Here is a 14647-nt window from a genome sequence, read left to right as displayed (position 1 = left end):
CCCTGTATGTCGAGATACATATGCTCCAACATCTCTCAGTATTAAGCAGTGCCACATTTCAGCTGACACAATGTATGTAGGCTGCAACTTTTTCCCCTGAAGCACATGGCTAGAAAATATAGCTTCGTGCACAGATAACCTCTTGTGCTATTAAAAATAGTCACAATTCATAAATATGTGGGGGAAAGAAAGGAAGAAGGGGCCTCACAAAAATATGCGAATGCCAAATTTCTATAGATTTACATAATCAGCCACAAAATGTGAGTGACTGCTCTATTAGTGATAACACTATTTTAATTACTATTTCTCTCTTCACTGAGTTGTGAAAACGGGTGATGCTTTTTTATGCCAGTGAAAACATATGCAACATCTTGCTGTTTACTTGTTTGCTCAGAGGAAAAATCTTATTTAAAATAAATACATAAAATTGGAAGGGACCTTGGTCAAATACATGGTCAAAACAATCTAGCCAGGGAAATTGAACCCAAAGGTGGTGCTTTTTGAGCACGAGAAGTAAACAGAAGTAAAAGCAACCTCTTTCATAGGGAGATGGAAACAATTTTATTTGGGGGGAATGTTAAAGCAACCATATACAGTTTGAACAAACACAATGTAACACAGTTTGTTCCCTGGGTTTTCTAATTACAGTATTTACAGGTTTAATAAGGCACTGGTTCTCAAAAAAGAACACAAATTAGTTTCTTAGTCTTTACATTGTCAACCTTTTCTTTAACAGAAATAACTTTGTGCTAGAGAAAGGATAGCAGTTGTTAGATGGCAGCTCTTTTTTTTTTTTTTGGTGAGTTGTTTTTTGTTTTCTTCTTCTCCCACTTAGCTCTGCCATCTTATCTATCTCAATAAGTCGCTGAACTACACTTTCTTCAGCGATTTACATTTCAAAACTGGATTTCCAGATTTCTGAGCACTGAAGCCACAATTATCTTCACCACTGACTTCCAAGCCTTCATCAATGTGAACTGTGAAACTACCAAAATCTGGAAGTGACATTAAAAGGCCACACCTGGCAAAATAAATGTACTAACCTGTAGTCACTATACTTGCTAAAACCACAATATACTCAGTAAGTGTTGCAGAAAGTCAACCATGCAGCTGGTAACTTGAATGTCATAGTGCTAGAATGACTTCTACGCTTGCCTTAGGCTGTTTTCTTAGGCCTTCGGAATATCCCTTTACAACAGTACAGATTACAGCGCGTAGGAGACTTGAGGGTAAAATCTGGCCTTTCATTGGGTAAAATCCTGGGAGAAAATGGGCAGGCACTAGTTAAACAACCGCAGACCTTTTGCTTTCTCAGAGTGTGTCTCCTCACATATATATCTCTCTCTTTATTTTCCTACACAGCACCGTTGCAGCAATTTGTCATTTATGCATTTTCATAAATAAATATTATGTTTTATTTAGTGCTTTATCATCCTTAATAGTTTACTCTTAATCCACACACTGGAGTTATTCCAGACTCCCAACTGAATATATATATATTTTTATATATATATATATATAAAAAACACATAAACTTGAACATTTAACATACACACTTTATGTAACCTGTCAACCAGTATCTTCGATCCCTTAATTTTGGACCAGAAACGGTAAAGTTTGTTCAGAAAACCAGTGACTGGCCCTTTTTCTTGCAACACATACTGACAGCAGGTGCCAAGGGCATCGCATGCCTTGCCCACCAGCCAGGAAAGCACCCTCCAAAACAGTTTTTGGGAATGCCATAATAATTAAAAAAAAAAAAAAAAAATCTCTATTTGAGGAAAGCAGACATGAAACACACTTAAATACAGCAGGGAAAAGGCACATCCTCTGCTGCACATCCACTTACCCAGGACCTGCAGGGACCACGTGCAGAGGGGTGGATCAACTGAGCCTGCCCCCAACTGCTGCCAAAGTCAATGGTCTCATTTGTCAGAGCTGAGAAACTCCAGTTCCTTGGGGCTGTGCTGGTTTGTATGAAAGGGCATGAAGGTGAAACGAGTGAGAGTGGAAACCCTGTGGCTCCATTCAGTAAGACAAAAAGGTGAAAAGATGCTGGGCTGTCCTCATTTTGGGCCACAAATCTTCAAGCCAAGGCAGGCATGGAGAGGAGCAAACTCTGCTTTCAGCCAAGTAAGCACACTGCTTTTTAAGGACAGGGGAAACCAGTTTTGCCCCCTTGGAGCCAGGGTTTGGTGTACTATTAACTCTCAGAGATTTTCTTTTGTATTCCTCGGTATTTTGGGGTACAGGCAGGGAAACTGCACTGCGGAAAAAACACTCTAATTAACAAAAATCCTCTGATTGAAATTTTTAATAGCTATAATCATGGAGGTCTTGCTGAGTCTCTTGAACCTGTACATTTTTCTGTTAGCTTGAAACTATAAAATGGTAATTTTTCCAGCTAGAAATACCTTCAGGGAGCTGTGAAGTTAAACCCCAATTATATACTTACCTACCACAAATAAATAAGTTTTGTCCAAAAAGGGGAAAAAAGATGCATTACAGAAATGCTGAGGCTAAATCCAGCATGGCAATTATTTCAATTCAGAAATAGGCTTAGCATAATCAAAGCAGCATTTGTAAGGACTTACTTACTTCAAAATTAAATTGAACACCATCTAGTGAAACACGACATAGGCAGGCAAAAAACAAAATAAGGGTAAAGAAGGGTAAACTGGTAACTCTTACACATCTCATTTTCATAATCTGATGAAGAACAGAGACCTTTCTAAAGAAAGTACTTCACAGGGAATATTCCACCTCTAATTTCCCCTTCTGTAGTTCGAACACCACAGCAACTGCTGCAGCCCCAGGAAAGAGGAAAGACCATCAATACGTTTCCCTTTGCTCTTCTCCTCTAAAAGCTCCTCTTGCTGGGAACCATGATGCTATGCGGCCCCAGCTTGGCAGCAGAGCGGTGCCTCCCAGAGGCATGGAGGCTTCTGGAACACTGCACGAAATAGTAAGGCAAATGAAGCTTGAGGCAAATGGTTTGGTTTGTGGTGCCTCTCCCTACAGCGGGAGAAGTGCTGGATGTACTTGCCTGCTGTCAGCCACGGTGCCCAGCCTTCATCATCCACCTGAGTCCCGCACTCCTTCCCTGTGGGCTTCCTACTGCAGCTGGGAAGCACCAGGTCTCCTTGTTTAAAGAAAAATGACTGCCACCCCCCAAAATTGGGAATTTTTGAGGTTTTTCACTTTCCCTTAAAAAAGGAAACACAGATTATTTTGTTTTCCAGCTGTGCTTGTAGATGGATACCTCACTTTTACACAGACAAAAGAGCAAGTTAATAGTTTTTTCTCACAAGGAACTTCCTCTCACCCAGTGGTTGTGTATGTACATGACAGCAGTTTCAAATTCACCAGCAGATCCAAATGTGTACTTCATTTCCACTCACACACAAAACACTTTATTTTGCAGTGGGAGGAAAGAAAGAAAAAAGAAAGCCAAGAAAAGGGGCACTTGTTTCTCATCCTGGTACCATACCCATCAGATTTCCTGAAAACATGAAGAACTACTTCAAACAAGCCACACTAAAACATATTCATACAGCTCCTGATTATCTCAAATGAAGTATGGTCTCCCTTGGGACAGGACACCCATAGGAACCCAGCTGCCTGTGCTCTAACCATGGCAGGAATGCAATTGGGCTTAATGTCTATAACTATGAGAACCACTTGCACATGCAGGGCTATGGAAAGTCGTCTCTGCATGTAGGTGACTTCTAAGATGATTTCCATTACAGCTCCTCTGAGCTGCACACCCGCCTGTTTTGTTAAATGCTGGATTGCAGTAGTCTCTTCAGAATGAAAAAGTTGCTTTGCTTTCATTTTCAGCAGTTTCTTCCTTTTTTTTTGTAATGTAACAATATACATCTTTTTTTTACTTCTAACCAAAAGTTTTATTTTCATAAAATTTTAAGCAGTATCTTTTTTAAACAATCAAAATAATAATAATAACAATAATAATAATAAAATAATAAGTGGCTTTCATGGAAAGCAACATGCATAATCTTAAACCAGTTATGAAAACTGTATTTCCCCATGTAAACAAGGGCAGACAAGCCTCTTCTGATCTTCTATGTCAAAATTCAGCTGATTTTTTCGCAAAGGATAGTCTCCCTAAAAGCTGTTCAACAAACTTACAGCTGCTCTTAAGCACGACTGTACTGAAGGTACTTATTACTGAGGACTTTTGATAGCTCTTCAGGACTTCTGCCTGCGCGAGAAAGTCCTTTTCCATGGGCCTTCACGAGAGCAGCCTCTGGCCGAGTCAGAGTTTAATGTCCTGGGATTCTGACATTTTGGCAAGTGTTTTCTTGACTCGCAGGGCTGTGAGCCTAGAGGCAGGGTTGTGAGCCCAGCACTCCATCATCAGCTTCCCCATCTGCCGTAAGCACTGTGGAGAGAAATGGGAGAGAAAGTACCCCCTGGGTCAGTGGAAAAGGAGACTGCAGTTGGCAGCAATGCAAAAAACTGAAGGGAAAAGGTCTTTCCCAAGGGCAGCCAAAAAAACAGACAACATGCTGGTTGGTATTGCTTTTCAAGAGCTTTTGCTGTCTGTATATTAAGGAGAGTTCTCCAATCATGGCAATTCCTCTTATAATTTGTGACAAATTATAGTCTAGACTTGGCTATACGCTCCAGAAGAGCATTTTTCTTATTTCCCCTTTCCCAAACCTGCGCAGCCTGACGTTCACAAGCATGGCTCTATACAGTGAGCCCTTTGCTGTACAAATACAGTGGTATTGATTTTCCTCAGCCAGCAATCAGCCCCTGGTGTACAGCCCAGTGTGAGCACGCACCCATGGCTCCTGCCCATTGCACAAGTTGCACAAGTCCTCAAGCCTCCCAAGGAGGTTGTTTTGGTTTTCCCCCATATTCCCAAATTGCCTACATCTAATGCCACCTAAATCTTCCATCTACCTGTAGAATATTCATCTACACACTGCTATTCCCAAATGGCAGCTGTCTTCTGCGACTGTAGAAAACTTTACATCATTAAACTGTGCCAATTAACATGATTAATGACCCCTCCTCCATAGTATCTTGAGAGCAGGTTTGCCTGCGGTACCTCAACTGTTTGATTCCGATCCCATGAGCACAACTTTGCTTTGTTACAGATGCTCAGCAGGGAGAGCTCAGATTTCTCCCCCATCCCTCTCACCTCCTTGTTTTATTCTGCAAAGTATTTTCTGGATCCTACATCTCCTCTGAAAGGCCACATCTACAGCCTTCTGCTAAAATGCAAAGAGGGACATGAGCACTGTTTTCTGTAAGATGTAAAGGAGTGAATGATCAGTGCAGCTCAGCTACTGTGGTCTGTACTATTGCTGGTATCTTGTGATCATGTTAGCATAAAATTAGAGTAAAACCGTGTTTCCAAGACTGCACACAGTGATCACAGAAAGCTGTATGCTCATTTCATTTCAAAGACACAGGAGATATTTCCTTCTTATAAAAGGAAAAAGGCTGGAATTAAAGCCCACATATCAGCATATGCTGAAGTAGCTGCCAGTACACCAAGTACACTGCAATTGTGCTATATAATACAAAACAGTTTTTCTTTCAAGTTTTTTGGCTAGGCACTGATTTAATGCTATTAATGCAGGGAACAGAAAGCAAAATGAGTGCAAGAGGAAAACAGACAGTCCAAGAAGGTCTGAGCACAGCTTGCTATTGCTGTGGGATCTGGTAGAGAGCACATAAGGAACACGCTTGCAAATATTGTAGGTTATGGCCCCTGGGGTTCTGAAACCTTCAGTGGGGATATCTGAGAAGGTCATGCTCCTTCCCAAGCCATGTTACACTGTGACTGGTGCTAGCATCAGTGGTAAAGCTCCTCCTCAGTCAAAATGATGCAGAACTGGGTCAACCTCACTCACTCGCTCTGCTTAAAAACACAGGCTGCACTTTAAAAGTGACGATACCTCATCACTGCTCCATCTGTTGGGAAACGAAGGGCGTAGTCTCTTGATGCACACAATCTCCCGCATGTCCTCATAGGAGGGGTCGGTGGGCACAAGGTCATGGTATGGAAGTTGGTATTCTTCAACTATTCCTGAAAGAAGTAATGAGTTGCCTGTCACTTGCAGAAGACACTTTCCACTACCCTCTTCCTCTCTCATTTTATAACAGATTGGCCATACTGTTTAACAATTAGATGTGCTTCTCCTTAAAAGGAATTCCCTGCCCTAGAAGTTTATTCCACAGCCAAGTTCCAATGTAACCACTGCCGTGTAAAGACTGGTCAGGTATCCTACTCTGAAAGCACAACTGCTTGCCAAGTGAGACAGTTTCTACCAGTGCTATCCCATCCAGCAATCTCCAGTAAGCTATCACACGAAGAACTATTAGCATAGGGCCTCTATCAGAGTAATCTGGCTGAGAATTAATCTTGAATTAGGTCTCCTTCTAATCAGTGGAACTAGTATATATTAAAGGGCATTTCTGTGCCTTTTCAGAGCTTGGCAAGAACACGTTGTGCACAACAACAAAGAAAGACAGCAATGTTACAGATTTTACATGACATCATTGCAATACACTCTACCAGTTTGTAAACAGGGATCTTAATGCTCATCAGTGAAATTCAGCTCCTCTAGGGTAACGATGGAGCGAGCATTCAGCACAATACTGCGGGCTTTAAAGACACATAAAGTCTGGTGAAGGTAGTGTAGACCCGAGAGAGACATGCTCTCCTCTTACTTGCCACCAATCTGGCACATAACTGCTGCCAAGTCATTTCTCTGCATTTAACTTTCCTCGGTGGCAAAATAGAGGTAATAACACCCATCATTTCTGCACTACACTGAGCTCTACGTGCAGAATGCACACATAGCCTACATGTACAAGGATGGATCTATGCCCTAAGTCTGCAGCTGGCTGCATTGCTTTATCTTTGCTGTCCTCACACTTGAATGCCTGATATCAGAAGGAAATCACTGATATGACAACAATGTAATGAGTGCCACTTCCCCCTCTTTTTTTTTTTTTTTTAATTTCTCTTTGTCTTATAAACAGATTATTTATTTTAAACAGTGGCACAGCATCCCCTCAAATTGTTTGTCCTCCTCCTTCTAATTAACTCTAACAAAACAAAGAAATCACTATTTTCTTTCTGCTAAAATAGCTAATACCCTCAGTCCAGCAAAAATGTGTTGCCATTGGAAAGGCCCCCAAATGAGTTCTGTATTCCTTCTTCAGTGCAGGCATCAGCTGCCTCCAAATGAGCCATTAAAATACAGTCTAAATCTCTGCTGTTGAAGTAGCACTGACTGATGCTTTAAAATAAGTTTCAACAAGAGAACAGCTACTAAGAGAGTTACCTGTATGGTTTATCCACTTTTGTTCATTACAGTAAAAACAATTACCCAGTGAAAAAGGTGTAAAAGAAGATTTGGGTTATAAATGGGGTTCACTGATACAATTAAAAGTGATCTCTCAGCTCTTTACCTCCTGAAACACATCTCCTCGCTATTTCCCAAAGGATGAGTCCAAAACTGTACATATCAGCCATGATGTACGACTGAAAGTGGTTTCTATTCAAGCTTTCATCCAGCACCTCAGGAGGCATATAGCGTTTTGTTCCTACACGGGTGTTGGGAGGTATATCCACCTCATTTGTATCACTAAAAGAAAAAGGGGGGAAAAGGGCATTAAACATGCGATAAAGTGGCTTGAAAAGAAAGCAATTTAGATGGAAGAAGTAGTAAATTCACACCATATCCACTCTCAAACAAGGTCAAAAGTAATGCATAATCTTAATGGAACGATTCTTACAAGGAAACCCTCTTAGTGTAAAGGCAACTCTCCTTAAAAGGCTGACCCACCTGAGGCTATGTTAAGCATTCAAATGCAGAACCACGATGGAGACTCAACAGGGATGCTGTAACATCTGTGAGATTTCATTAGCATTAGCCTGAGCTCTAATGATGATGATAACAATCACATATTCGTCAAATGCTATTTTCTTAACATACTCCACCACCTAATGCTTTAGTCTCAGCAATTAATGGAAGACACTTAATAGCTGAGGCAGTATCACTTAGCTATAGTGAATCAGATCTGCAAGGAAGAGGAGACTAGCCTTTTTTCGTGCATGCATTATGTTTGATGTCTCCCAACCTTTACACATCAAGATGTGTAAATAGAGAGACAAAAGCGTGTAAAAAAATCTAACCAAATGTGTCATACATCACACGTTTACCAGAAAATACAATGTATACCTAATGGGAAAAAAAATTCCTATTAATTACGTGACTGGATTTACTACTTTTTTTTCTTATTAACTCATATTCAGCTGTATCAGTTTTAATGTTTTTAAAAGTTTAATATGCCATATATTGTGGTTAGCTTAAAAAGGTCTGTTTCCTTTTCCCCACATTCAAAACATATGTATTTTAAATGTGATGGATACAATGAAATCTCGCAGAATAATTACACAAATTCTTCTGTAATTTTCTTCACCTAGAGCAATTTTTTTTCATCATTATGAATATGACAAAAAAAGCTGAGCCTGAGGTACAACCAGTCACCTATACAGTCACTAAATCATACACATGCTGGTGGTATTTCTGCATACCTCCAAGAATGTAACATTAATCCAGTGACCTGCACTGTCTTGCAACATTTCAAATAAAATGAGAAATGCAGAGAACTTTACTAAACTCATTAGCTTCAGCAAGAGCACACTCCTTTCAACTACTTTTTTCTGTTCCTCATCATTGCCTGAGAAATGCTGCCTAGGGAAAGATTCAGCATGAAAACAAGTCATGTACGTAATGTAAATTCCATTTGGACTATGACAAATATATATTTCACCTTCCTCTATAGCAACACTTGGTAGTTTCTAGTTTTCCTCAGCTCATACCTAAGCAGCATGCCGACTCTGTACTTGTCAGGCAAGGCATACCCACAAAGGGTGAATTTCTTCCCTGAAACTTTTACAGCAAATAGTGTATTTTCAAGTTGTTTTCTAGGACCCTGTTCTTCAAAGTAAAAGTATTCCTTCCTCATTCCCTAAAGAAAGGTTAGGTTCATAAGGGAAAAGCCTCACCAAGAAATCAGGTAGATAAGTGAATAGTGAGAAGAGAACATAAAAACTACCTTTCCTTACCCTCTGAATAATTTCAGTTCAAGATTTGTACAGAATTCTTAAATTATTTTTTTTTTTGATACTTCGGGGAATGCACAGTTTCAAAGCTGACCTCTGAAACTGAAACCTTCAGTCTATGGTCACATTTCTGTACACAGGAAAATCAGAGACTTTGAACACATCTCCACCACTGCCGAGAGCTCAAGCTCCTTTTCAACGGAGCTGTCAGACAGCAATGACTCCTTTATGAACCCCAGGAGTGAGTAAGTCCTACTTGTCTGCTCTAAGTTGTTTAAACACACAACCTTCTTTTTTTTAAAATCAAATTTAAAAGCCATTTCAAAAATCAAATCTGTACTTCGGCAATTTGATTTGTAGGAAATTAAACAAAAGGCAGCCCAAATGGGGTGCTTTTCAATAAATCCCAATTAGTAACTTGTGCAAATGATTAGTATTATGCTATATAAGTTATGAATGTATTATCTTGGGATCAGACATGCAGAAAGCTTCAGTGACAAGTTTACTGACATGACTTCAACCTGTCAGTGCTACGCCCTTTTAGTGTGTAGCAGCAATGCTCGGGTTGCTATCGAGAGCAAAGTGATGACAACGGAACCTTTATGCAAATGCAACGAATGTGCTAGATAATTAAAAAGTGACTATCTATACACCCGCATTATGTGTTTATGTAGTATTCTCACCCACACAGGTAGCCCCCCTGACACATACAGATGAGCACATACACTGCAGGTGCTTATTCACATGTGCACGCTTCCTCAATCACAAACTAAAGCAGAGTTTGCCTCTGATTTACCAACTTTTTCTTGCCCTCCTCACTTCTACTCACCTGATAAATTTAACAGCCAAGCCCAAATCTGCTATACAGCAGGTGCCGTTCTTTTTCACCAGGATATTCTTACTTTTTAGGTCACGGTGGGCAATAGCAGGTTTGCCTTGAGTACTGAAGATCTCAGTGTGCAAGTGGCACAAGCCACTAACTGAGGAGTAAGCCAGTTTTAGCATGGCTTTTGTGTCCAAGGTAGTAGATTTTAGATAATCATAAAGCGAGCCATTCTCATGGTAGTCAGTGATGAGATATAGCTGGGTCCAAGATCCTGTACCTTTAATGTCTGCAGCAATGAATCCTGCAGAAAAAAAGGTTTTAAAATTAATACTTCTCAAGGCTTTCTTTGGTTGCTCAGAACTCTTGAATGACAGCCACTTTAATGGTTCTATTTTAATAACATATTTAAATTCTTTCATCTTACCTCCATGCACCTCTAGCCTTTAACACATTTTCAGAAAGCCCAGATATGGAACTGCAGGTGGCAGAAACAGATGTGTGGTGTTGGAGTATCAGCCCCCCAAACCCACTATTTTTTAACTTTTATTTATGTGTCAGTAATCCTTGAAACATCTTTCTTTTGAAAAGTGCTGGGTGGCTAATTGCAGAGCACAGCAGGTAACAAAGCACATAGGAAAGGGCATCAGACAACAGGAAATACAAAATTATTAAAACTTAAGAAACCTGTATGCTATCAAATAATTCTCTTTAATTTCACTCACCAAGAATATTTTCATGCCTCATCAGAACAGTCTGGTAGATTTCTGTTTCTCTGAACCAGCTGGCCTCCTCAGTGGTAAAAAACACTTTCACAGCTACCTTTTCGCCACGCCACTTTCCCATCCAGACTTCTCCATAGCGACCTTTTCCAATCTGCTTTACCATTTGAATCTGTTTTGCAATGGTCCTTTGAACCTGTGAAATGCCAAGATGGGCAGTTACATCTTGCTCAGCAGAAGCTTTCTGCATTCACCTCCCTCCTTCTGTGTCTCCTTCCCCAGCTGCAAGCCTGCTGGAAAGGGGGATACACAGCCATTGCAATGTGGATTTCAGTAAAGCACTGCAACACGGATGCTCCCTGTTTCCCCTGGACACAGTGCTGGTGAGACCATTCCTGTCACTGTGAAGAAGCCTTTCCATGCAATCCCAAAAAATCCACAAAACACACCATGGCCTCTCAAGGAAGTAGATAAGTCTGTGTGAAGGAAACATTGGCCTACAGTCCTTGAAATTTTCATTTTCCTGTGGGATGTTCCCACTTTTGGTGGAATTTTTTCATTATTTCTGGAAAAGCTTTGACTGAAAACACTCCTGGCCACTCCAACGCAAACCAAATTCCAAAGGGGTAGCTAACACATTTTTAACTAAAATGGGCATGCTGGTTACATGCTCAACACAGTTAAGACTCAAGGCTCACAAGAGCCAAAAGCATATCAGTACTCCAAAACTAGCAAAATTACTCCCTATCACTTTGCCTGAAAATCCCATGCCTAATAATTTCAATATATATAAACTGGGTGTTAGGAACCTCAACCACTACTTACACAGTTAGACCCTATGTACCTACATTAATTCTAATAACCATCAATACATAGTAATAAAAAGTAAGATTTTTTCCTGAAGATATGGAAGCACAGCTTTAAATCTGCCCTCTCTAGTGTACATACCAGCTTTGTCAGTGGCTATACTGTGAACTGATGTTAAAGTCAACTGTAGCATAAGCTATAGGCAGCCATAGCATCAGATCGGTGTACTCGGCAGTGTTGCAGAGATACCACTCATAAAGATGGCAGACCCCACATATCAGATGGACTGATTCTACATTTAACAAGCTTTTATGACTACAAAAAATCTTGGATAAATGAAGCCTAATACATTCTCACAGGATTGGAGCATGTCCATGGATCACATATTTCTAAAAGTCCAAAAATAAAAAGTCAAGTAAATGCTGCAACACAACCCACTGGTTTTCACACTTCACTCAGCCTAACCCTAGATTAACAAGACATTAAAATATCATCCTCTTGTTCTTCAGTACGGCCAGTTCAATCCACAGCTAATGATTTTTGGTTTTTCATCAGGCTCAAGCAATCGGCAAAATCTGGACAAATGCAAATTTGAGGTCTCTTGGTTTTGCCATAATTCACATGCAAATTTCAAGCAGTTTATTGCAGCAAGTGTGCACTAGCTGAATCCCTATGAAACCACATGCATTTCATGTAATCCCAAATATTTTTGCAATCTTGGACAACAGAAATGATCAAAACTTGATTTTAAAATAATTTGCTTTGTTATCCCTGAGGGGTCCAGAGGAAACTACCAGTTTGGTACTGCAGAGCAGGACTGACACAAGCCCACTTCAGCATGAATGTATGTCCAAAGACGAAATCAAAACCTATTAGGTAAGGTCTATTATAATTTATTTTGTAAATAATTACTGGTTTTCATATTAGGTAATTTAAAGAAGAAAAACATACAGTGGCATTTATGCAAAGCTATATTTCAAAAGTCTCAGCTTTCTTCTTCTGTCATTTAAACAGAATTTCATTTTTCCAGCCCCATAATGTACTGTTTGACTTCCAAGATGGTAGCTTCAGTGTCATTATTTTTGAATAATATCAGTGAAAGCCAGCAACAGAGATTAGCTTTTATTTTTTAAACTGATTTCTTTTATACTCTCATAGAGATTGAACAACAGTTATATTACATTGGAATTTTGTTGTAACATTTTATAATGTCATTTTAGCATTGTCGCTTTCTATTTTGCCCATTTTAAAAATGCATCCTGAACAATAATGCAGTTATATCAAATAACTTAATTTGTGTAAATATATGTAATGGCATCATAAAGTACATGGAATTACAATACTTAATGATGAAAAGTTCCTTATTAAATTACATTAAGAAAATGAAAACACATTTCTGTTACGGGTTTTCAGGCGGCAGAATACTATGTGAAGGTCCTTAACCTGGTTTCCTCTTGCTAGAACTGGTCAAATGATTTCCTATGAACAATTTATTTCATTTTAAGGCATGTAGCCCTTTCTTGTACCGTACACTGATTACAATTTCTAAAACAAATTGGCTAATCAAAATTGTTGGGTGAACTGATTTCATAAGCATTCTGAATGATGTGTTCATGTGAATTATTTACACTGAGTAGATTTGGGGTGGGGGGATTATATCTTTCTGTGCATTTTGAGCTCTAGGAACAGCCAGGTAAGGTTACATAGCCCTTCGTTTCCTCTCCCTGACTGGAATCAATCCAATTACCCACTGTCTCTATTTTCTGCATTCTATCTTTGTGATGTTCAGCTAAATATGTTCAGCTACCTCAGATGAAAATTAAGACAAACCAACCATTTGTAACATCAGTATTTTGACCAGAGAACTTCATACCTATGGTTGGGATGCAGCCCCTTGAAAAGCGAAATTCACTGGAAGAGGAATTAGGAAAAAAGTACATGAAAAGGTAAAGAACAAACTGTAATTCAGCAAACTCTTCATATAGACCACTGAAATAAATGCCCCCAGTGTCTAATCTCCTTCTCCAATTTTGCATGTAGATTCATGGGGGCAGCAGCTTCGCCTGCACTTCTTGCTCTGTCAACGCCAATGGGGTTCTGCTTGCTTGCGCAGACTTCGTGGTGCACCCTGGCTTGTTGGCTTAAAGCCTTTATTTACAACTAAATTTACTTTTGTCTTAGTTTAAAATTTGATTGGCAGCATTTGATCTGCAGCAAACTTATCTGTCAGAGGTACAAACAGGTCAGGAGAAAGAACGTTTGCTGAATGTCAAAGTACCAATAAAACCTTGGTTAATGCTTGGTTTTGGCATAATATTTGTACCCGTTAGAATAAATGTTTTGCACAGAAGGAAAACATTACTGGTTAGCATAAAGTGACATTTTGTAATAAATCTGTGGCTTACTTTCCTGGAATAATAACGTTGCATGTTTCACTCTGGTAAGAAATAATACAGTTGAAAACAAACTCTTCCACAATAAAGTCTAGAGCATTATTGCCAGGAATTTTCTACATATTTGTTTCAGACATTAGCCCAGAAATATTAATCTGTGTATTTCTAGTGAGCCTGTAGCAGTTATAGGTCTCTGGGAAATGCAGCAAACATCTATTACCAAATGCAAAATTCTTTATAGCTCTCCTTTTTCTTCTGTGCCACAGAAAATCACTACTTAAAAGGGAAGTCTGGGGAAAAAAATGTATGCATTTTCATAGCCTTCAGGAAAAACACTGGATCCAGAGGCTGCAAAGTCTCCAGGCTTGAGGAGGACTGGCAGAAGACAGAATGATTTGTGCTTCATGGAGCACTGGCACAGCTCTGAGACCTACTGAGCAACAACCCAGCCGGGATGCCACCTTGGCCATTACAGCAGTAGATTAGCAGGTTAGTTTTTCTCTCCACAGCAAGAGTAGACCTAGGGACACCAGTAATACCACAGATCCCATCTTAACCAGCTCATGGGGATAGAGGAAGGCATAAAGAACAAGCAGCCACATCCGGCCTTGCTCAATCTTTTTTGTCTCATGAGCATCCTAGGATGAAGTACCAAGCCATGCACTGCTATGAGATGCCTCAGGGCACCTACTACTCACGTGGACTGCTGGGAACACATTCTCCAGAGAAGAACAACCAAGTTCCTGGTGTTTGCTCTAAATTATAATACTATTTCTGTCACTACAAC

General features: G+C 39.8%; 1 protein-coding gene across 7 annotated transcripts in view; it reads right to left on the bottom strand.

The window, feature by feature from the left end:
- Window positions 1-549: 549 nt before the first annotated feature.
- The window catches only part of BMPR1B (bone morphogenetic protein receptor type 1B), a 244252-nt gene continuing 230154 nt past the window's right edge, over window positions 550-14647 (bottom strand). For all 7 annotated transcript variants that reach the window (XM_030492681.2, XM_030492682.2, XM_030492685.2 and 4 more), the window contains 5 exons: window positions 10664-10856; window positions 9945-10242; window positions 7456-7631; window positions 5934-6064; window positions 550-4402 (listed from right to left, as the gene is read on the bottom strand). In XM_030492681.2, coding sequence (XP_030348541.1) covers window positions 4277-4402; window positions 5934-6064; window positions 7456-7631; window positions 9945-10242; window positions 10664-10856 — 924 coding nt within the window. In that variant the 3' untranslated portion in view covers window positions 550-4276. The remainder of the gene's footprint in view (window positions 4403-5933; window positions 6065-7455; window positions 7632-9944; window positions 10243-10663; window positions 10857-14647) is intronic.

This window comes from Strigops habroptila, chromosome 7 (genome assembly GCF_004027225.2).
Source record: "Strigops habroptila isolate Jane chromosome 7, bStrHab1.2.pri, whole genome shotgun sequence".
NCBI lineage: Eukaryota > Metazoa > Chordata > Aves > Psittaciformes > Psittacidae > Strigops > Strigops habroptila.
The sequence above is the reverse complement of the archived record's forward strand: the minus strand, read 5'-3'. Positions and strand labels throughout refer to the sequence as shown.